This window comes from Oryctolagus cuniculus, chromosome 21 (genome assembly GCF_964237555.1).
Source record: "Oryctolagus cuniculus chromosome 21, mOryCun1.1, whole genome shotgun sequence".
NCBI classification, from domain to species: domain Eukaryota; kingdom Metazoa; phylum Chordata; class Mammalia; order Lagomorpha; family Leporidae; genus Oryctolagus; species Oryctolagus cuniculus.
Window position 1 is genome coordinate 29,298,927 of NC_091452.1, and position 21,952 is coordinate 29,320,878.

General features: G+C 44.7%; 1 protein-coding gene and 1 long non-coding RNA gene across 4 annotated transcripts in view; one reads left to right on the forward strand and one right to left on the reverse strand.

Moving 5' to 3' along the window:
- Window positions 1–770: 770 nt before the first annotated feature.
- LOC103351728 (uncharacterized) overlaps window positions 771–21,952 on the forward strand; it is a 30,030-nt gene continuing 8,848 nt past the window's right edge. The window contains exon 1 of the long non-coding RNA XR_519431.4: window positions 771–5,631. This is a non-coding gene — a long non-coding RNA (uncharacterized lncRNA). The remainder of the gene's footprint in view (window positions 5,632–21,952) is intronic.
- On the reverse strand, window positions 8,466–16,421 carry LOC103351727 (aconitate hydratase, mitochondrial). Of its 3 annotated transcripts, none has more exons than XM_051826745.2 (2): window positions 16,244–16,421; window positions 8,466–13,818 (listed from the first exon to the last, which is right to left on the reverse strand). In XM_051826745.2, the coding sequence occupies exon 2, from the start codon at window positions 13,437–13,439 to the stop codon at window positions 12,759–12,761; it is 681 nt and encodes a 226-aa protein (XP_051682705.2). In that variant the 5' UTR covers window positions 13,440–13,818; window positions 16,244–16,421; the 3' UTR covers window positions 8,466–12,758. The 3 variants fall into 3 exon arrangements, with proteins under 3 accessions (XP_051682705.2, XP_051682706.2, XP_069922038.1); XM_051826746.2 differs by having other exon boundaries at window positions 8,466–13,834; XM_070065937.1 differs by having other exon boundaries at window positions 8,466–14,841.

The following is a 21,952-nucleotide window of genomic DNA, read 5'->3' on the forward strand; positions in this document are numbered from 1 at the left end:
CACTCTGTGTGTGTGTGCTGTCTGCACACTTGTGTGTGCTGTGTGCACGCATACTCTCTGTGTGTGCACGCTGTGAGTGTGCTCTGTGCCTGCTGTATGTGTCCTGTGTGTGCATGCTCTCTCTGCGTGTGTGCATGTGTGCATGCAGATAAAGCATCACTTACCGACCACTAAGCACGCTGAGCGTCAGGGTTTAATTTCCGGCTTGCCCATTTAGCAGCTATGGCAGCCTCTCAACCCCTCCATTTTTCTGCCTGGGAAATGGAGCTATTGTGCTCCCTGTGAAGGTCACTATGGATACAATGGCAGGGGCCTAATGAGTGGGGGCCCGGCCCATGGGTGCATGCAGCAGGGCTGGCCAGCTTCCAGGTGCACAGACATCTGGGGGGTTGGGGGGTGCTGGGTTGTACACAGGCATGAACCCTGTGGGTATAGTGTGTCCACAACACAGGCTGCCTGTGAGCACATGTGTCTGTTGGAGGGGAGGACAGCAGGGGAGAGGAGGAGGGAGGGGGAAGGAGAGATGGGGAGGGGGGAGATGGGGCTGGGGCATGGAGGGTGTACTCCAACCTCCTCCACCTGCCTTCCATCTTCTCCCTTAGGGTCTGCCCTGGGGTCTCAGGCTCTGTCCTGGGGAGGGGGTGTCTGGCCATTTGGTGGTGGGGGGTGGGGGCACCGCCTCTGCCCGGGAGAAAAGGAGTGGATTCCAACAGGTGAAGAGTCACAGAGGGAGATGGGGTGAAATTCAGGGGTCAGGGGGTGGAGCCCAGCAGAAAGTGAGAACAGGGGCCTCCTGGAGGCCACAGGGCCTGGCAGGACAACCCCAAGGCTGGGCTCCGCGGAAGGCCGCCTGGCTCCAGGAGATCTGAGGGCCCTGTGCACGGACTCCTGGACAGGAGGGCTCTGGGGAAGGCCTCTGGTCTTACCCGCCCCGCTTCAGTCCGAGAGTCCCAGAGAAGGTGGTGCTGTGTCCTTCATCCACAGTGCGGGGTCTCAGCCTCTCTCACCACAGCCCGCAGGATGCCAACAGGGCGCAGGAGGAGGCATTGCAGGCAGGTCGGAGTTTATGGGCTGCGAAGAGGCTGCCGCGCCCAGCCGCTCTCCTGGCAACCTCCCATGCCATCCGGAGGCCTGTCTCCAGATCTCCAACAGGAGAGATGGGAGGGATGCCCCAGGGGGTGACCCCTCTGCAGCGGCTCCCTCCCTTTTGGGGGCACGCGCAGCCGGGCGGGCAATCTCACTCGGCCCTGAGGTGGGGGTACGGGGTCGCCTGGCCCCGGAGCGGCGAAGGAGGCAATGGGCAGAGGCTCACGCCTGCTGTGGGCCAGAGACCTGGGTTCCCCCAGCCCCACTGCCACAGCTCCGGAGACAGCCCACAGCTCATGGCCCGGCGAGGGCACTCTAGAGCTTGATTTTGATTTTTTTTTTTTTAACCCACCGGGAGCCGCCCTGAGAGACATGGCTTGGAGCCTGTGGGTGCGATTTCGAATCCCCCAGGGATTCGGGAGGCGAAGGGGAAATGGCAGTGGTGGGAGAATGTGTACCCCAAACCTTCCGGGAATCACCAGGTGCCGGCCAGATCTGCGCGCCCCACTGGTGGCACACGGGGCGGTGGCGGGAGAGGTGGGCGACCTTGGAGGAGGGCAAGGTCCCCGGGGACCAGACCACCCCACACGCGTCTACCTTCGCGCGCCCACACAGGGTCTGACTTAGGTCAATTTCCATGCGGATCCTGGGGTGCGTATGGCCCTGTTGGCACGCTCGTGCTTATTGGCGTCAAGGGTCTCAGCCCCTGGGAGCATCTCTGAGGCCTTGGGGCGCTCAGGCTGGACCGGCAGGACACAGGCGGTGCTGTCTCTCCGGCTTCCCACCCGCACCCCCCTGCCCTGCTCGCTCCAACTGACCCGCGAGCGGCCACGCTTACGGGAGGCAGTGTTGTGGGCTTTTCCCTGCCTGCGTTGCCTGCTGTGTTCCCCCATCCCAACCCCCAGCTGAGAGAGGGAGTGGCTTTTCCAACTACCTCCAAACTGCACCTCCTTACGGTGAGCTGTCTTCTGTGAGCAACCTGGCCTGCTCACCCTGGTTATGGCAGAAAGGGAGGGTGGAAGGGAGATGGTTGCTGGCCATGTGTCTGCAAACGGCAACCATCTGCACCCCATTACCTAACCACAGACCTCTGTGGGTGCCAAACTTCAGAGCCCTGAAAGTTGGGAGGGATTCTGAGCGTGGAGCCCTCATGCTAGGCTATTCCTGGAAGCTGAGCCCTGCACCTGCCCCTGGGAGATGAGTCACGCTGAGGGTGAAGGCTTGATGGATTTCTCCGTAGTATTTATTACTTAAAAATAGTAAATAAATAAATAAATAAAACTGGAGGAAGTCCAGAAAACTCCAAGTATCTCAGAAACCGAGAGGAGAGGGATCAGTGGTGGCCTAGTTCCTTTATAGGGACAGCAGCCACACAGTCGCAGCTCCAGAGGCTGCGCATTGCACCCTAGGCCCAGGGCAGAGGGCCCTGCCTTGTTCTACTCCATCACACACTCCAAATGCAAAGGAAAAAGGCACAGAGTGTTACTCCTGCAACATTATAGATCTCTAAATGTAGCTACATATTAATGGTACTGATACTAAAATTGGGGGGCTTGTTAGGGATTGTCGTTAAGATACAAGAGGAAGAAACAGACCTGAATGCCCATCATGGTGGTCTTTCTCCAAAAGTGGCCTCAGAGAGTTTCTTTCTCACACTACCTCCCAGCTTCTTGGTTTCTAAAGCTCCTGAGTTGATCAGTGTGTTTATCCAGTAATTTTTTTCACTCAATTAACTGATACTGATAAACTATTCTTGGTCAGGCATTGTCTGCAGTATCATACTTCTTCAATGGCTCCCCACGTGTCTGCCTAGAAATGCCTTATAATCTGGTGAATTACAAGCGAGTGGTTATAGGACTGCATGGGCTGGATACGTGAGGAGCTGGAGAGGAGAATCCAGAGGTCAAGAAAGATTTCCCAAAGGAGCGCCATTTTAGTTGATGTGACACCATGGGTGAGTATGTCCTAAGTGTGGGTTCGGAATGGCGAGATAGAGAGACAAGTCTAAGAGAACCGTCATCAGATCATTGTGGCTGAACTGCAGATTTGCAATGGAGAAGTGGGGAGACAAAATCTCCCCGTGAGCCATGATCATTGACGAGCAGTGCACATGTGTCTGTGTGCAGTGACGATAGGATAATGAGGTCGGACAGACAAAGCTGATAACTGTGAATGGGCTGAGGATGAGGATGGTGAGCTAGAGTTGGGATCACAAAAGGGAAGCAACAATCCAGAGGAGAAATGGTGATGGCTTGAACTGAAGACCTTCCTGGCAACACAATTCTAATTCCATGTTAGACAAGGGGGGAAAAAAGGAACTCAAATCCTCCAAACAGAATATCTGCAATGTGGTTAATGTTCTGTGAATGCTATTTTCCTAGCAATTCAACTTCCAAATAGGTCAATGTTAAAAATATTGAGGCCAAGTTTTTGTTATTTTCCATTAGCCACCAGTAAAAAGATTATATTAATGTGGGATTGACCAAGTCTACCGGGAAGGTAACTAATAGTCCTGTGTTTGAGGGTACCCACAAGTTTCTACACAGCTCCGAACGTTTTTACTTATCTCATCTCTGACAGAGTTCTGGGGTTTTCAGAAAAGTGGCGTGTAACGTCAGCTGCGTTCTGAAGTCATCAGCATCCAGCTCTTGGGAACTATCAAGTTATCAGGCTTCACTACTGAAAACATAACACAATTCAAGCGGAGCTACTCCAAATGGTTCAGGTCACACTTAGGTAATATTTTGAGTGAGATGAAGACAGGTTTTCACCCAAACGACTCCTTTAAATGGCCTACGTTTGTGTACCAGATTGTGTTATTGTGTGAAGTCAACCAAGGGTATAAGAAAGCTTCCTTCCCAAGAAAGGGAAGGTTCTTTATGTTGATGAGGTCTGGACAAGTACAGTCTCAATACTTTTCTTCCAAAAAGAAACAGAAAAAGGGACATTATTTGTGATCCCTTAAACTTCTTCATAGAATTTTTAAAGCAGTTGACCCCACAGGTCTTTGGGATCCACAAATATTCTTTCATTTGTAGTTCATCTTGGAGGTGACATGTAAAAATCAAAAAAACCCGAGGCAAATAATTATGCTTTTTCTTTTCTTTTTTTAAAAAATTAATGTAGTTGTTTGAAAGGCAGAGTTACAGAGAGGCAGAGGCAAAGGGAGAGGTCTCCCATCTGCTGGTTCACTTCCCAGAGGGGGCAATGGCTGGAGCTGTGCCTATCTGAAGCCTGGAGCCAGGAGCTTCCTCTGTATCTCCCACACTGGTGCAAGAGTCCAAGGGCTTGGGCCATCTTCTATTGCTTTCCCAGGCCATAGCAGAAAGCTGGATCAGAAGTGGAGTAGCCAGGACTCGAACTGGTGCCCATATGGGATGCTGGCACTGCAGGCAGCTTTACCCACTACGCCACAGCGCCAGCCCCTGATGCTTTTTCTTGTGTGTGCTTATAAGGAAATTTTCCAAGTGTTGAGTGTGTTCAGTCACCCCCAACATGCTTCTGCATCACCTTGGAGATTTGCTGGCCCTCAGCCTCACAGGCTGGGCTGGTCCCCAAGGTGACAGAACCTTTCTGCTTCCCCACTGGGGTATAGAAAAGCAAAATGTCTTGGGCCCCAAAGGACAATTACTTTCAACTGCTCAATAATTCCTCTGCTTCTTTCAGAAGAGGAGGAGAAGGTGGGTAAGGAAATGAGGGAGTGTGCAGCCAACTGATTGCTGGTTTTGGACAGCAGCGCTTACACCACATGCCCGTGAGATACTTCAATGCTTTCTCACTGCTGCAGGGCTCCGAAACAAAATAGTTCGCTTCCGATCCTGCAGGCTCCAAACCAAATGACTACCCAAAACCAGCCTGTGATAATGCCTGAGTGACTTAGTAATGTCTCATTTCAATTACATTCCAGTTCCACAAGTGGAAAATAAAGGCCTTCCAGGCCTGTGTATTTCAAGCTCAAGTCCCTGCCAGGGAGAGAATTTGTTGGGACTGTAGCATAGCATGCAGAGGCCAGCAATGCAGGAACGGACCCTCTATTTCCCCCCGTAGTTTATTTGAAGAGATTCAAATAAACTGAATTTTCAAATAGTAACTAACTTATGAAGCTGTGTTTCTGTGAGATCGTAAGATACGCATAGCGATTCACGAACCGTCTACATCCTGTTCCTTACCTGGAAACAGCTGCAGCACTTGTTATGAGGCCATAGTAAAAGTACAAAATGATGAGTCTAAGTGAAATGTGCCATGTGCTAGACACAAATAGACATTGCATAGTTTCAGAAGTATGTTTTGGTGGTTTATAAAGTCCAGTTTAAACAAGTTTGGGCCAATTTTTTTCCGCTGCAGTTTGCGCTGCGACCGCTAGATGGCGCTGCCCGCGTGGAGTCACTGCTACCGGTGAACGCGCACCCCAACGGCGCCCTAACTCAGAATTTCAAGGGCCAGCGCCCTAGTGCAGTTTGTGAGGCAGTTATCCCAGGTGCTAACCGTACCGAGCGCTGATTTTCCGGGGAGCTGTACATCGTATTTTGCTCTTACTTCTTCCAGGTAATTAAGACGTCTACTTCTGTATTCCCTACAAGAGTCTCGCTTCTCCAGCACTTGAGCATATTTTCTGGTTTTTCACTGGTGTGATTTTTTCGTTCCTTCTTTTTGTTTGTTTTTAATTTTTGTGCTTCCCCTTGCCACCTGGTTTCCTGGGAAGGGCGAGTCGGGTCTGGGAAGGCAGTGCTCCTGACCTCCACGGTCCTATGCACCATGAATGCTGGAAGCCATCTGCACTTGCTCTGGAGGTCAGTGAGCAGTCAACAATGCACTGAGGAGTTTATGGGAAAACAGAGAGACAAAACAAGGAAATCTTTCAGGTTCCACCGCCCCAGCCGAGAGTGGCAGTCAGCCATTTTGATGAGTCGGTCAACAGGGTTAGAAAACATCTCTCTGCTGTGGCCAGGGAGTGCAGTGGAGAATGGCCCAAGTGCTTGGGCCCTGCACCCCATGGGAGACCAGGAGAAGTACCTGGCTCCTGCCATCGGATCAGCGCGGTGCGCCGGCCACAGCATGCTGGCCGTAGAGGCCATTGGAGGGTGAACTAACGGAAAAGGAAGACCTTTCTCTCTGTCTCTCTCTCTCATTGTCTACTCTGCCTGTCTCCCCCCCCCCCCCCAAAAAAAAAAAAAAATCTGATCACTGGAAAAACAGGGATTTCCCATTGCTCCATCTCACGGGCCACTTCTCCAGTGACAACTGTGGCAAAAACACACCCCTTCTTAGAAGCTTTTCCCTAGACCCAATCCACTCTCAAAAATTAAGATTTAATTACCCAGAGGACTCACACCCTGTTGATTTCTATGCTAAATTTAAAGTGTAAACTTTAATACTCAAAGACAACATCTGGCAAATAGTTTACTTAATGCATTACAAAAATTAACAAGGCTCATCTGTTAATGGAGCATGGCCGTTTCCTGATGGCTGAAGATGGAAAATACCACAGAAAGCAAATCAAATGTGTAATTTTTAAGCTGGCATTCTGTATTAAAAGGAAGGAAGGAATATTTTAAGGTAATATCTGTATCTCTTTTTTCTGTTAAATTCGCATGGTATTTCATGCAGGCTATGTATAAATTAGACACCGAGGAAGAATTCTAAATCTGAGACCTTAAACTCCATAATTTCACAACAAAAACTAAGTAGTATAATATTTGACTTCAAATATTCAGTTCTAGGAGCTCCCACAATATTTCTTTCCTTGCTAAAGTCATGGAAATAGAAAAGGGGAGAGTGAAAACCATTCTATCATCTAAATAAGTGTTTCATTAGACTATTTTCTGGGCTTGTATTTCCCACTATAAACCAAACATTCAGAACACATTGTGTCACATGAAGATAGGCCTCAGTCAGATGTGTCGTCGTCAGCATCTGCTCTGTCGAAAACATGTTCAAACAGGTGAAACGGTGGCTCCTACGTACTGCTGAGGATTCTATGGGTGTTACATTCCCTTTGGAAGGCAAGGATTCGGACACCCAAGTATCTATCCTCCTGATGCTCTCCAGAGAGCAGTGTGGGGAAGACGGAGACTCTGAGTCTTTGTTCACACAGCACTCTGACCTTTCTGGCCTGGTTTGAAATCAAGTCTGTGGCTGTCAGTCGCCCATGTGTTTTCCCTGGTGTTTGTCCAATTGTAATAGCAGGTTTTTTTTTTTTTTTTGGGGGGGGGGATTTCCCATAGGCATAAACAATTAGTGTGCTTTGCATGCCCATTCTCACATATTGACTATATGTTGAGAATATGCACCTATGGGTTAGAATTCCAGGGGTCTGGGTGAGTTCAGAGAGCACTTGGGACTGGCCATCATGGTCCTGACTGTGGTCACTCCACACACTGAGAATGTCCTCCTCTGGGTCAGCCTCACTGGCGCAAACCTGAAGGAGCTTTTCTCCTCCAATCATAAGCGCGCCTCACACTCCCAGATATGGTCTGTGCAGTATATTTGTCTTTCTCAAAGGAGGCTTTTTTTATTTGAAATATGATTTGGACTAAGTAAGAGGCTTTTTGTGTTCTCCTAGTTAGCTCAAGGGAAGCTTTTTTGAGCGTATCTTTCAATGTATCAGGCAAAATATCAATAATATAAATGCTATATTTTTAAGATGTTATGGGAAATGTCAAAGTGTTTTTAGATTAAAGTATTTCATACTAAAATACCTTACATTCAAATATTCTACATTTAAAATTAAAACAACTGATTATCCTGACAAAAAGTCAGAAATTGAGCTTTATGCTTCTAGCTGCCCACCTGTAGTTGTTAAAGTCCCTCAATTTGATTTTGTATTAATCTATTCCTTTCTTCTTAAAATGAATTCAAGTTTTATGATTTTAAATTAAAATATTGTTGGCAAACATGAAATATTTCATCCTATTTCTGTGATTATATCGAGATATTATAAATGTTTAGGTGTATTTGGTATACAATGATTAACAACAACATGTCTTTTCATATTTCTCTACACTTAAGGCTGGTTTAGAAAGATATTTTTGATATAATGTATTTTTAATGTAGGCTAACTTTCTTCAGGTTAGGAAGGTATCACGAATTTAAAATAAGTGTTATTTAAAATAAATTCATAGAAACAAGTAGTTTTTCATATTATGTCATTTTCAGTTTTTTAAAAGATTTATTTATTTACTTGAGAGGCATAGTTACAGATATGGGGCAGGGAGGGAGGGAGGGAGGGGGAGAGAGAGAGAAAGAGAAAAAGAGGGGGGGAGGGAGGGAGGGAGGGAGAGGGAGGTCTTCCATCCACTGGTTCACTTCCTAAATAACCACAAGGGCTAGAGGTTGCCCAAACCAAAGCCAGGAGCTAGGAGCTTCTTCTGGGTGTCCAACAAGGGTACAGGGTCTCAAGCACGTGGACCATCTTCCGCTGCTTTCCCAGGCCATCAGCAGGGAGCTGGATCAGAAGAAGAGCAGCTGTGCCTACATGGGATGGCGGTGCCATAGGTGTATGCTTAACTTACTACACCACAGCACCTGCCCAGATCATATCATTTTCTGTTTATTATACTTACAGCAGAAATACGTAGTGTTGTCTCAGTTTGCAGAGACACAGGCACACAATGAGAAAAACTCTGATCTGTCTTAATAACTGGAATATAAATTAGCCATGTATTAGGAAAATCTTACTAGGACACATCTAGTTGGGGAAGTCACACTCAATCCATAGTGTTGATTAAAGAATCCAACTCCATCCTTCCTGTTTTGTGAAGCAGAACCTTACACCTTTATCTGAGTGGCAAAACCAGAACAGCAACATACAAATTTTAATCCCATCCATCTTCAAGTAGCTGCAGATCTTAAGAACCTACTCTGTTGTCCTTTGTGTGAAAACTGGAAAACATCATTCTAGTGCTTAAGACGTATCTGTACAGCAGACGATTGAGGCCAATATGGTCCGTGCTCATTGTATTTCCTACCTGACCTACCACGTTCTGTTAAAGCAGTGTGTGGTGCATGGAGAATCCCAACTCCTGGACATAAGGAAACTCCAGTGGGAATCCTAGGTGGGATTGCAATTATAATCACAGCCCGCAGGGGTTCCCGGGATGGGAGACTTGTGACCAGCCACAGTGTCTCTGGTGTGGCTGACCCCCTGAGCTACTGCTGGGGCTCCCACCTGGGGAGCCGGGAGAGCAGGATCACCAGGGCAGAAGCAGAAATGCTGATGACAGGAAGGCTGGGGTAGGAGAACCCCTCTCTGTCAGTCAGTCTTCTCATTGCCCTTTTGTGCTCCTGTGAGATCTGAATCTGGTTGCAGAGTTACCCTCTGTTGGCTCTGTCTGGGCCCCTCCGGGCTCCATGGCTCTGTCCTTCGGGGAACAGGAGCAAGCTCACAGCTTCCACCCATGGGCCTTCCCATGAGGGCAGCACACAGAAGCTGTAGGGAATCCTCATGGTGATGCACGGATGGAAAGAAAGCTGTCAGGAGCACTCCGTTGTTGTCTCTGCCTCATGTTTCCTGCTTTGAAAACATAGTGGCATGGGTGCACAAAGGAATAACCCTGTCACAGGTGCAGACACTGGAGGCACAGTGCTGTGTGCCCAGTGCTGCCCTGGCGCTGGCCATCCTTGTCTGTCTGTCATTTCTTGAGACAGAAGGAAGACTGCCTGGTTGAGACCGCTATTCTCAGGGAAGGTGGGAGAGCAGTGTGTGCTGCCCTTGCCTTCCTCATGCCGTTGTCATCCTAAAGCCTGATCTGATATATTCTGCCCTCACCCAGATTTCAAATGAAGCCAGAAATGTGGCCATTCCCCAAATTAGAAGTAATGAGGAATAAAACCAGCCCAGAATTCAGGTTAAGTTAGGATCTATGACTATAGTTATAGTCTAGATGAGTGTGTGTGTGGATACTGTAGGAAATGTCAGTATTTGAGGTAACAAGATGGATGACAATCAAATAGAACAGGGCAGGAGAGTCTGGAAATCCCCTGATGTGTCTTTGTGGAAGAAAAGAGGATTTTCTGAGACCGCAAACTGGAAGGAAGACTGTTAAATCTTAGGGACACTCAGGTTTGAGGAACATGGTTAAATTGGACTGATGCATATTGAGAGTGCATCTCCATTTTAATTGCCCGTTGATTCCCTTAAAAGAATTACCTTTCTTTGTTTCCAGACCCATTAGATAGTCTCCCAGGATATTCACAGAGAGCTACAAATGCATGCAAGCTTCCAAGATAACACAACAATTTGAATACAACATATCAAAATAAAACTCCCAGTCTGCAGATGGGCAGAAACACGAAATTTGTAACAATAGTCAAACATTCTAACTTGAAAAGTTAGATCTTTCCCATAAGATGAATTTAATTTTTAGTTCTTAATTTTATTTCCATAGTCACTTTTCCAGATATTCAACCCTAAACTTGTCCCTGGATTCTAAACACTTGTGGCCTCACAAAAACCTGCCCATGGATGTTTCCTTGATTATAATTGTCAAAACTTTTTTTAAAGATTTTTATTTATGGGGCTGGCACTGTGGCACTGTGGCGCAGCGGGTTAATGCCCTGGCCTGAAGTGCCAGCAATCCCATAGAGGCGCCGGTTCTAGTCCTGGCTGCTCCTCTTCTAATCCAGCTCTCTGCTATGGCCTGGGATAGCAGTGGAAGATGGCACAAGTCCTTGGGCCCCTGCACCCACATGGGAGACCCGGAAGAAGCTCCTGGCTTCGTATCAGCGCAGCTCCAGCCATTGGTGCCATCTGGGGAGTGAACCAGCAGATGGAAGACCTCTCCTCTCTGTCTCTGTCTCTGTCTCTACCTCTCTCTGTACCTCTGTCTTTCAAATAAATCTTTTTTTTTCCTAAAATCTTAAAAAGGATTTTACTTATTTATTTTAGAGGTAGGACTATAGACAGAGAAAAGCCTTCCATCTGCTGGTTCACTCCCCAAAATGCCACAATGGCCAGAGCTGGGCCAATCAAAAGCCAGGGGCTTCTTCTAAGTCTTCCATGCAAGCGCAGGGGCCCAACCACGTGGGCCATTTTCCACCACTTTTCCAGGTCATAGACAGAGAGCTGGACAGGAAGAAGAGCAGCCAGGACACGAACTGGCACCCATATAGGATGCTGGTGCTGCAGGTGGAGGCTTTACCTACTATGCTACAGTGCCAGCCCGGATTCCCAAAACTTTGAAGCAATCAAGGTGTCCTTCTATAGGTTAATAAACAAATAAACTGTGGTGAATTCACCAGCATGAAATACTATTCAGAAATGAGCTATCAAGTTGTGAGGAGACTTAACTGTATATGACTCAGGGAAAGAAAGCCGACCTGCAAAGGATGCTGTGTGACTTCATTTATATGACATTCTAGAAATGGTAACACTGTGGAAGCATTGAAAAGACCAGTGGCTGCTTGGGGTTTGTGTGGAGGGAGGGATGAACAGGCAGGGCAAAGAGCTATTTTAGGGCAGTGGCACCATTTCGTGTGACACTGCAATGAAGGATACATGTGATTATAGATTTCTCAAAGTGTGTAGGATGTGGGGCTGGCATTGTGGTGTAGTGGGTAGAGCCACCAGCTGGGACACCAGCGTCCCATACAGGGGCCAGTTTGTGTCCTGGCTGCTCTGCTTCTGACCAAGCCCCCTGCTAATGTGCCTGGCGAAGCAACAGAAGGTGGCCCAAGTGCTTGGACCTGCCATGGCCACCCACATGAGAGATCTGGATGGAGTTTCTGGCTCCTGGCTTCAGCCAGGTGCAGATTTGGTAGTTGCAGCCATCTGTGGAGTGAACTAGTGGATGGGATACTTCTCTCTCTCTCTCTGTCTCTCTCTCTCTCTCTCTCTCTGTCTGTCTCTCTGTCTCCCTACCCCTCTTTCTCCCTCTCCCTTTCCTTCTCTCTCCCTCTCCTTCCCCTCTTCCTTTTTGTAACCCAAACTTTCCAATAAATAAATCATTTTTTAAAAATGTAGCCTGTAATACACCAATAGTGAATTCAACACAGAGTATGGACTTTGGGTAAAAATGAGGTGCAGCATGGACTTGTTGATTGGAACCAGTGTTCTCTGTTGCTGGATGTTGGTAGTGGCAGAAGTTGTGCACATGTAAGAGCAGAGATGTGAGAAGATTCTATAAAGTTTATCTTCAATTTTTCTGTGAACTAAAACTGCTCTAAAATTAATGCCATTTTTTTTTTCGCTGAATTTGATTCTTATTTTCCTTGCAGGAACAAAAAGTTCTCTAAAATCTTCAGCCCCCAGTGATAGGATCAGGCAGAGTAAAAACTTCTTTAGATGGGAGTGTTGTCATCACTTTAGATGGGAGTGTTCAGGGACCACTCGAGATCTGAACCAGACCGGCAACAGGGGGGTGAGGGCTGAAGACCATAAGGAGCCCCTCAGCCGTGGGTCACTCTGGGGCTGCGGGGCAGGCAGGAAGCCATGGCCTGGATGGATCAGATCCTGCTTGGTGCAAGACGCAGCACTGAGGCCGGCACGGTTGGGCGGGTCCGGGAGCGTGACCTCACTGCTGTAGCTCCTTCATCCTGTTGAGCACGCTGCTGGCGCGGAACCGCTGGATCTGGGTCCCGTTGAAGGTGTGGTTCAGGAGGATGGTCTGCTGGGTTCCATTGGGGTGCTTGATGATGTACTTCAGGGGCTTGCTAGGGGCAAAGTCCTTCAGGCCCTAAATGGTCAGCTTGTCCCCAGGGTGGATCTTGTTGTAGTCGGCAGGGTCTGCGAAGGTGAGGGGCAGTAGGCGTTGCTTCTTCAGGTTGGTTTCGTGGATTCTGGCGAAGCTCTTGGTGATGATGGCCCGGGCCCCAAGGTGACACGGCTGCAGTGCTGCGTGCTCCCGGCTCGAGCCCTCGCTGTAGTTCTCATCACCAATCATCACCCACCTGATGCCATGTTTGTTGTAGTGGCGGGCAATGCTAGGGACAGAGCCCAACTCCTGGGTGACAGCGTTGCACATGGAGTTGGCCTTGCCATTTTCAATGTTGATGGTGCCGATGAGCAGGTTGTTGGAGATGTTGTCCAGGTGCCCATGGAATTTGAGCCAGGGGCCGGCGGCCGAGATGTGGTCAGTAGTACACTTTCCTTTGACCTTGATAAGGATCTGCAGGTCCTCCAGGTCTTGGCCGTCCCACTTGTCGAAAGGCTCCAGCAGCTGCAGGCGCTGGCTGGTGGGGCTCACGTCCACCCGCTGCCCGCTGCTGTCCTTGGGGGGATGCTGGTAGGTGTCCTGCCCTGGGTCAAATTCTGCACGGGGAAGCTCGTCGGCATCCGGCGCCTCCAGGTTGAGCTTCTTGCTGTCCTTGCCTGTCAGGAAATCGGTCTCTGGGTTGAACTTGAGAGTTCCTGCCATGGCCAGGGCTTGAGGGGCCGTTTCCCTTTCCCTTCCAAGCAGGATAATATAGCACCAAGTAATATTGTGTTTTTTTTTTTTCTTCTAATGGTGAATTTTTTAATGGTAAAATTTGTATTAATAACGCCCCACATGCAACGTTCTCAGAACCATTCCATTTGTAATTCTATACTCATCGTGTAGAGGAGAACATGAATGAATTTCAGTTACGCGGTAGGATGAAGTCTTGATTTTATGCAGTGATGGGGACAAGCGATGAGAGACATCTGAGAAATCAATCTGTGGTCAGTAACATTCACTTTAGCCCCTCTTCAACCTCCTGTTGTTTGGTTTTTGTGATACTTTCTGTTCTTGCTTCTGACGGTTAGAAAGCACTCATCTACAATGAAAAAAACCTGGGAGGTGAGATAACCAGTGAGCTTGGGTTTCTCAAAGTTGAGGAATGGAAATTTAGCTGAAATTCACAGAGAAGTTCAGATTTACAGGACCCAAAATTTAACTGCAATGAGTTGTGCAAAAATAAGTCTTACTCCCAAATGTGGATAAAATCTAATTTTTAAATGATTTTCCAGTACAGTTTTTCACATTAAAAACCATTCGATGTATTTTAATTGCTGAAGTTTGTTTATTTGCTTTGGTTAGAAAACACATTACTCCTTTGACACGGCAGTTCTGGTTAAGGTAATCTGTAACCATTTATATATTCCCATACACTCTCAAAGAGAGTACATATTCCACAATGTAAATGTCAGTTGAACAGATGACTAGGTAAATCCTTTCCACATGAGAAACAACTGAGCAAGTGTTAAGTATGTTTCAGCTGACTTAATGAATGAATGCCCTTATGGAATTATGAATGGGCATTCCTAAGGTTCTCATCTATAAACCTGAAAATCTTAACACAGCAAGTTCTTTTTAACCCATAAAGCTAAAAAGTAAGATTGTGTTTTTTTTTTCTTCTAATGGTGAATTTTATGATGGTAAAATTCATATTAATAACGCTCCACTTGCAATGTTCTCTGAAGCATTCCATTTGTAATTCTGCGAAAACCCTTGTGCTGCAGAATGAAATGGCACCTGCTATAACCACAGTCCTCCTGAAGCACTGCAGGATGAATGGTCTATTTGCAAGCAGCATTTACATCACAGGGACTGAATTTTGAGCTTTTTTTCAGCGCACAATCAGATATAAAATGGTTATGCTACCAACTTGATATGTGTTCAATGTCAAGCCATGTTTTTCTATTGACAGCTTGAGAAGATTGTAAAACCATTAGAAATGTAAGCTTGTGGTTCAAAGGGACTTTTCTGCAGTTAGGCTGTTTTTAATTTTTGCATTCTGTTTGGTGAACACCTGCCTTTCCTTGGATAATAATTCAAGGTACAACTTGTTGGATTATGTCTGGAGCCCAGGTAAAAATAGAAAATACAAATTAATTTCAATAAAGAACTATGTATAGTTGACTTCACATACCCATATACATATACACATGCAAGATTTTGAGCTTTTTTATTTATTATTAGTTAATTATTTAATTAATTGCTTAAGACAGTGATAGTATATTTAAAGAAAGAATGATTTTCTCTATTTCATTGGGTGTTAGAGGTTCCAGAAGCAAGGCAATAATAGTTATTATAGTTATTGATGATTATAGCTAATGATAGTTATTGTTATATGATAGTTATTATTATGATAGTTATTGCTAACTTTGTGGCCCTTCTAAAGACTGACACCGTCTCACCTATCCTTGTAAGCAATCGGCTCATATGAAGTCCAGCACACAGAAAGCACTTGATTAACAGTCCTCACATAAGAACAACCATCTTTTTTGAAGTTCATTTTTTCTCATCAGAAAACTTTTGAGCATGACTTTGTGCTATCTGCTCTTTTATCAACAAGATTGGCAGATGAAGACCCAGGGCTATTCATTCTTCCAAAAGAGTAAAAAAAATGACTAAAGGGAAAGAGGAAAATGACACATTTCAAAAACCACAGATAAACATTTAGAGTGTGCACAAGCAAATCTGGCACCATACCCTGCAAAAATCAGAATGTTACATAAAACAAGCAACTGACTTCTCAATGTTCATTAGATAGCATAGAATCACCCTCAAGACATTGATGAACCTATTATAGTCATTCTGCTGATTATCTTGAAGTAACACCTTGACAGTAGGGACTCCATTTTGGAGAACCTGAGACTCCATTCTGGGAAGGTGCCCCCCCACACCATGAGACTCTGGTCTGAAACTATGATCTAAAACAGTTGGACAATAGCAGTCCACTATATCACACTTGGCAGAGCATAGAAACCCCCTAGCATGATCGCTCAAGCTTGGAAGTGGATAGGCTACACCTGGGTTAATGATAAAAATGTAATTTGTCTATGTCCTACATGTGATTAAAACCAATACCTGGATCAATGTCAAGATTATAATTGAAATTGTTAAGACTGTAACTGGTATTGTCAAGATTATAATTGATACTAGTTTCACATAGGTTTTAGGTCAGCTTGACCCCAGTAACCATGTATTCCCCCCCGATCCTAGCGACCATGTATTCCCCTCCCGATTTTGCAGTTTTTGCCTTTATAAACCCTGTTGCTTTGGACTTCAGCGTCAAGAGTTCTTTAAGGCATGAGCCCACTCTCCACCACCGGCAATAAAGGACCGTCAAATTCTCTCAATGTGTGATGCTCCTTTGTTTACACTCGCTCAGGTACAACAATCTCAGGAGGAGGTAAATATAAGCAAGTTGAAATCATAGAGAACATTTCTCTAGTTCCATGGAAAAGAGAAGCTACCTTTTCTCCAATGAGATGCATGGTAGAGGGTATGTTCTGTGGTTTCCATTCCATGAGAGGGGCCAGGTTGAGGATAATTAGCTGAGGATAATCACAAAGATGCCAGCAGTTAGGAAAATCTGAGGAGTAGGGCTGGGACCCCAAAGGAGCAGACCCAGAACCCCTCCCCTCTCTGAGTTCCGTGCTAGCTGAGACTCAAAATTCCCTCTTGTGAAGTCACGTTGAGTTTGAGCTTCTTGCAGTGAGTTCACCCAATCGATTCATCAGGGTTTTTGTTTTGAAGACACTAACAGGGAGGCCTGTGGCAGTTAGGAAGGAAATGTTTCTACAAGGAAACAGCACTGTGCTACCTTGCAATTGGATCTTTACATAAGCTAGGCTTTGTATGTAAACCACACATTTACAAAAAGCTGTAGCAAGACTTAAATTTTATCCTTCTGCTAATAATACATAGTTTGTACTTGATGAGGCCTAAAATGCTAACAGAAGAATGTGAAGTTATTTTACAAAAACTCAGTAATTTCAAAGAGAAAATGAAAGGATAAAATATAGTTTGGATATGGAATTGATGAGGTTGGGCAAATAGAGTTTTATGGTAAAGACGGGTGGACGGTTCTTGAATAAACTTTCTTATCAATATTTGCCTATGCTTAAATTAAAATAGGTTGAGCTTAATGTGAATCATTGGTTAGTTGGCCTAGTTTTTGACAGGAACTTTACTTGGGCAGAAAAATTGCTATCAGACTAGTTGTTCAAGTTTTTAAATTTCTCTGTACATAAACTATATCAATAATTACAAATTGTTAAGTCCGAAGTTTTTTGTGGCAAATAAAATACATTTTATCAAAACATTGTTGTAATTCCAGTTTGGACAAGTCTTTAAATGTTTCCATTGAAGAGGTGAAGTGAAACCTGGTATAGAATATCCTTATATTATGTTTTATAATGAAATTTTTCAAAACATATTAAATATTGCTTAGATTTTTCAGTGACTTCAGACCACTGGATTTCAATTCTCATGAGATTTTTATTCATGGAGTAATTTTTATTTCATATGGAATTTTACTACATCCAGTTAACGAGGTACAAATAGTATGTTTTATTGGTGCAATATTGCTTTTCCTTCACATGTATTAGTTTCCATAGCTTTATAGTCTCTGTAATTTATACAGTACATACCACACACAATTAAATATAGACTTTTATTTCATAGTGACCAAACAATGGCCTCAGTATTTTTTCATCTATTTTCTAGACAGGAATCTATTAATGTTGCTGAGATGTTTAAGAGATCCATGCTGATGTCTTCTGTTTCTCATTTTGAGGTTAATACCGGGGAGCAGCAGAGTTAAAACATGTCTATCTGGAAGAATGTGCCTAAAAGCCAGTTTTGTTTAACATTTTAAATTGTGTGCATCTCTACCTCTCGAAGAGCTGCTGATCAGGGGATACACAAAATCACTAAAATCATTTTGTTGGATGGGCAGTGTTTGACCCAGCAGTGAAGACACAACTTTAACATCCACATCCTATATCTGAGTGCCTGGTTTGAGTTCTAGACTCACTTAAAACCCGTGTTCCAGCTAATGTACACCTTGGAGACAGTTCATATACTTGAGTTCCTGCCAACCACCTGGGAGGCTTGAATTGAGCTCCTGGCTCCTGGCTTTGGCCTGACCCAGCACTGGCTGTTATGAGCATTTGAGGAGTGAATCAGCAGATAGAAGATCTCTCCATGTCTGTCTAACTCTGTTTCTTTGTCTCCATGTCTTTCACTTAAATGAAAACACATAATTCAAAGCCATTGAAAACACAATATTGGGAATATTCATTTTTAACTAGTTCTGTGTTATATTTAAATGAACATCTAATCAGTTTTCAACCAAGTGAAATATCTCGGTGTCCTGTTGATAATGAGAAGATTTGCAAATGAGATTGCATGCTTAACGCTTGAAGGCAGCATGAGGTCCATCTGGTTGGCTAACAGTGATGAGCATTTACCCTCTGCAGACTGTCCCTCACATCTCAAAATCCTCACTCCAGAAATCCTTCAGGTATTACACACACACTTTCCAGGTGAGGACGTTGAGCCGCAAAGACAGGAAATAACTCGTCCAAGCTCCTGGAGCCAGAATGTGGTAAAGCAAGGTGCAAGCTAAGCCTTTTCTGTCTGCTCTGCACCCCTGTTCTCCTTGTACTGAATTATGGCTTCCTGCAGACAGTTTTTGGTGATAAGACAGGCAAAATGGAAGTAATCAGGGTAAAATACTTTGCGAGTTCATATGAACTGTTATAAAGGCTGTGGGTGCTTGGGCAAAGTAGAAAACCAATAAAAGTCTTCACAAGAAATGAATGCATAAACTGAGGTCTGACAGTATTGGGCCTTAGTGTGAACCTGGCCTTGCAGAATGATGCAGACTTGGGCAAATTATACATTGACATTTTATTGATGAATTGATCAAGAGGTAACACCTCTGTAGATGATGCCATAACATGTGATTTAAGTTCCCTGGAAAAAGTGAGTGTGGGCTTTGGTCATGAAGGATTAGAGAGCAGAAACAAGAAGGAGATAGAGAAATGCGAGGGAAGGAGTGTCTTCCTCTGCTTGCAGGCTGTGCTCCTCTGCTGAGGAGGGGCACACATCTCTTTAAGGAGGGAGGCTCGGAAATCCCAGTGACTGACTTGACAGCTTAGATTAGACTTGATTCTCCAGTGGAGGCAGGAACATTTGCTTTTCCATGCAAAGACTGCCTGCAAAGTTTAAGAAGAACTTTGTTTCCATGGCATAAAATTTGTGCTCAATTTATTATTGTTTTGTCTTCCTACCATCAACCCTAATAAAGTTATTTCTGAAAGATTAAAAATGATGCTGTTTCTCTTTCCACTTTTGGCTTCTTTCATGTGACATAATGACCTCCAGTTTCATTGAGAATGACGAACTCATCCTCTTAATGACTGAGTAATATTCCATTGTGGGAATGTACCACGTTTACTCTCTCCGTTAATCAGCTGATGAACATTTAGGTTATTTTAATTTCCTGCCTATTGTGAACAGCGCTGGAATAATCATGGGGGTATAAAAAACAGTGATGTCACCCACTTAGGATATAGGCCAAGGACCTAAATAGACTTTTTGCAAAAGAGGAAATCCAAATGGAAACAGGAAATGCAGTCATTTGCAACAAAATGGAGGAATCTGGAACACATCATGCTGAGTGAAATAAGCCAGTCCCCAAAGGGACAAATATCATATGTTCTCCCTGATTGTGACAACAAATTAGCACTTAAAAGGAAACCCGTGGATGTGAAAATGGCACTATGAGAAACAATGACTTGATCAGCCCTTGTCCTGACTGTCAAGGAACAACTTACTATTTCATTCCTTGTAGTATTTTTTTGTTTTACTTAATACCACTGGTTGAACTCTTTAATTAACACACAATTATTCTTAGTCATTTAAATTTAACCGAAAAGAGATGCCTGTTAAAAATAAGAGTGGGAATAAGAGAGGGAAGAGATGTACAGTTTGGCACATGCTCATAGGACTTACCCCTAATGGCAGAGCTAGAAACATGCCAGGAGATTCCAATTCAATCCCATCAAGGTGGCATGTACCAATGCCATCTTGTTAAAGTGATCAGTTCAAGTTCTTAAGCCGGCGCCGCGGCTCACTAGGCTAATCCTCCGCCTTGCGGCGCCGGCACACCGGGTTCTAGTCCTGGTCGGGGCGCCGGATTCTGTCCCGGTTGCCCCTCTTCCAGGCCAGCCCTCTGCTGTGGCCCGGGAGTGCAGTGGAGGATGGCCCAGGTGCTTGGGCCCTGCACCCCATGGGAGACCAGGAAAAGCACCTGGCTCCTGGCTCCTGCCATCGGATCAGCGCGGTGCGCCGGCCGCAGCGCGCCGGCCGCGGCGGCCATTGGAGGGTGAACCAACGGCAAAGGAAGACCTTTCTCTCTGTCTCTCTCTCTCACTGTCCACTCTGCCTGTCAAAAAAAAAATAATAAAAATAAAAAAATAAAGTGATCAGTTCAAGTTCTTAATTGATCAAAAAGATAGGATTAATTGTCGAAAGGATTACATAAATAAGACCAGTGTCTGCAAATAAAAACTGATAGAATTAAAAAGGAAGGAATGGATCCTACGTGGGAAGCAGGATACACAGCAGATTCATAGAATGGCAAATGCCCTAAACAGGACTCTGGCCTCAGAATCAGCCCTTAAGGCATTCAGGTCTGGTTAAAAAGCCCATGAGGGTTTCGCAAGCATGGAAAGCCAAGACACTGTGGCCAAAAAAAAAAAAACCACCCTAAATGAAAGATCTCTGTGAGTGAGATCCCAGCGGAAAGAATAGGCCATCAAAGAAGGAGGTACCTTTCTCTGAAGAGAGGTGAGAGCTTTCACTTTGACTATGGCCTTGTCTAAATAAGATCAGAATTTGTGAACTCAAGAGGCTTCTCGGGTGATTACTGACGTCATAAATAAGAGTGTTAATTGTTAACAATGGGAGTCACTGGGCACCTGCTCCCCATGCAGGATGTCTGTCCTTAATGTGTTGTACTATGCAAATTAATGGTAAAACTACTACCCAAACAGTACTCTATACTTTGTGTGACTGTGGGTGCAGTCTGTTGAATTCTTTACTTAGTAGATACTAAGTTGATCTATATATAAAGATAATTTAAAATGAATTGTGATGAAGAATGGAATGGGAGAGGGAGTGGGAGATGGAATGGCTGTGGGTGGAAAGAGGTTATGGGGAAAAAGCCACTATAATTCAAAAGTTGTGCTTTGGAAATTTATATTTATTAAATAAAATTTGAAAAATAATAAAAAGAAATCCAAATGGCCACAGACACATGAAAAAATGTTCAGGATCACTAGCCATTAGGGAAATGCAAATCAAAATCACAATGAGGTTTCACCTCACCCTGGTTAGAATGGCTTACATACAGAAATCAACTAATAACAGATGCTAGTGAGTATGTGGGGAAAAAGGGACACTAATCCACTGTTGGTGGGTATGAAAACTGGTAAAGCCACTATGGAAGACAGTTTGGAGATGCCTCAGAAACCTGATTATAGCCCTACCACACGACCCAGCTATCCCACTCCTTGGAATTTACCCAAGGGAATATTGGCAAATAAAAGAGCTATCTGTACCTCAATGTTTATTGCAGTCATTTCACAATAGCTAAGACATGGAATCAGCCTAAATGACCATCAACAGAAGACTGGATAAAGAAATTTTGGAATTTGTACAGTGGCAAAAAAAAAAAAAAAAAAAAAGAAAAGAAAAAGAAATCCAGTCATTTGCACCAAAATGGAGGAATCTGGAAAACATCTTGCTGAGTGAAATAAGCCAGTCCCAAAGGGACAGTTCCTGTCGAGGAACAACTTATTACTTTATTCCTTTTAGTATTTTCTTTTGCTATTTAATACCATTGGTTGAACTCTTTAACACAAAATTATTCTTTGGTGTTTAACTGAAGTTGATCCCTGTTAAAAATAAGTGTGGGAATAAGAGAAGGAGGAGATGTACGGTTTGGCACATGCTCATAGGACTTACCTCTAATGGTAGAGCTGGAAACATGCCATGGGATTCCAAATCCTGTTAAGTTGGCATGTGCCAATGCCATCTTACTACTTAAAGTGATCAGTTAAAGTTCATAATTGATCCTAAAGATAGGATTAAGTGTCAAAGAGATCACA

What these genes read in the sequence shown, in the direction of transcription:
- LOC103351727 (XM_051826745.2), bottom strand. Translation starts at nt 13,439, where the DNA reads ATGGCAGGAACTCTCAAGTTCAACCCAGAGACCGATTTCCTGACAGGC.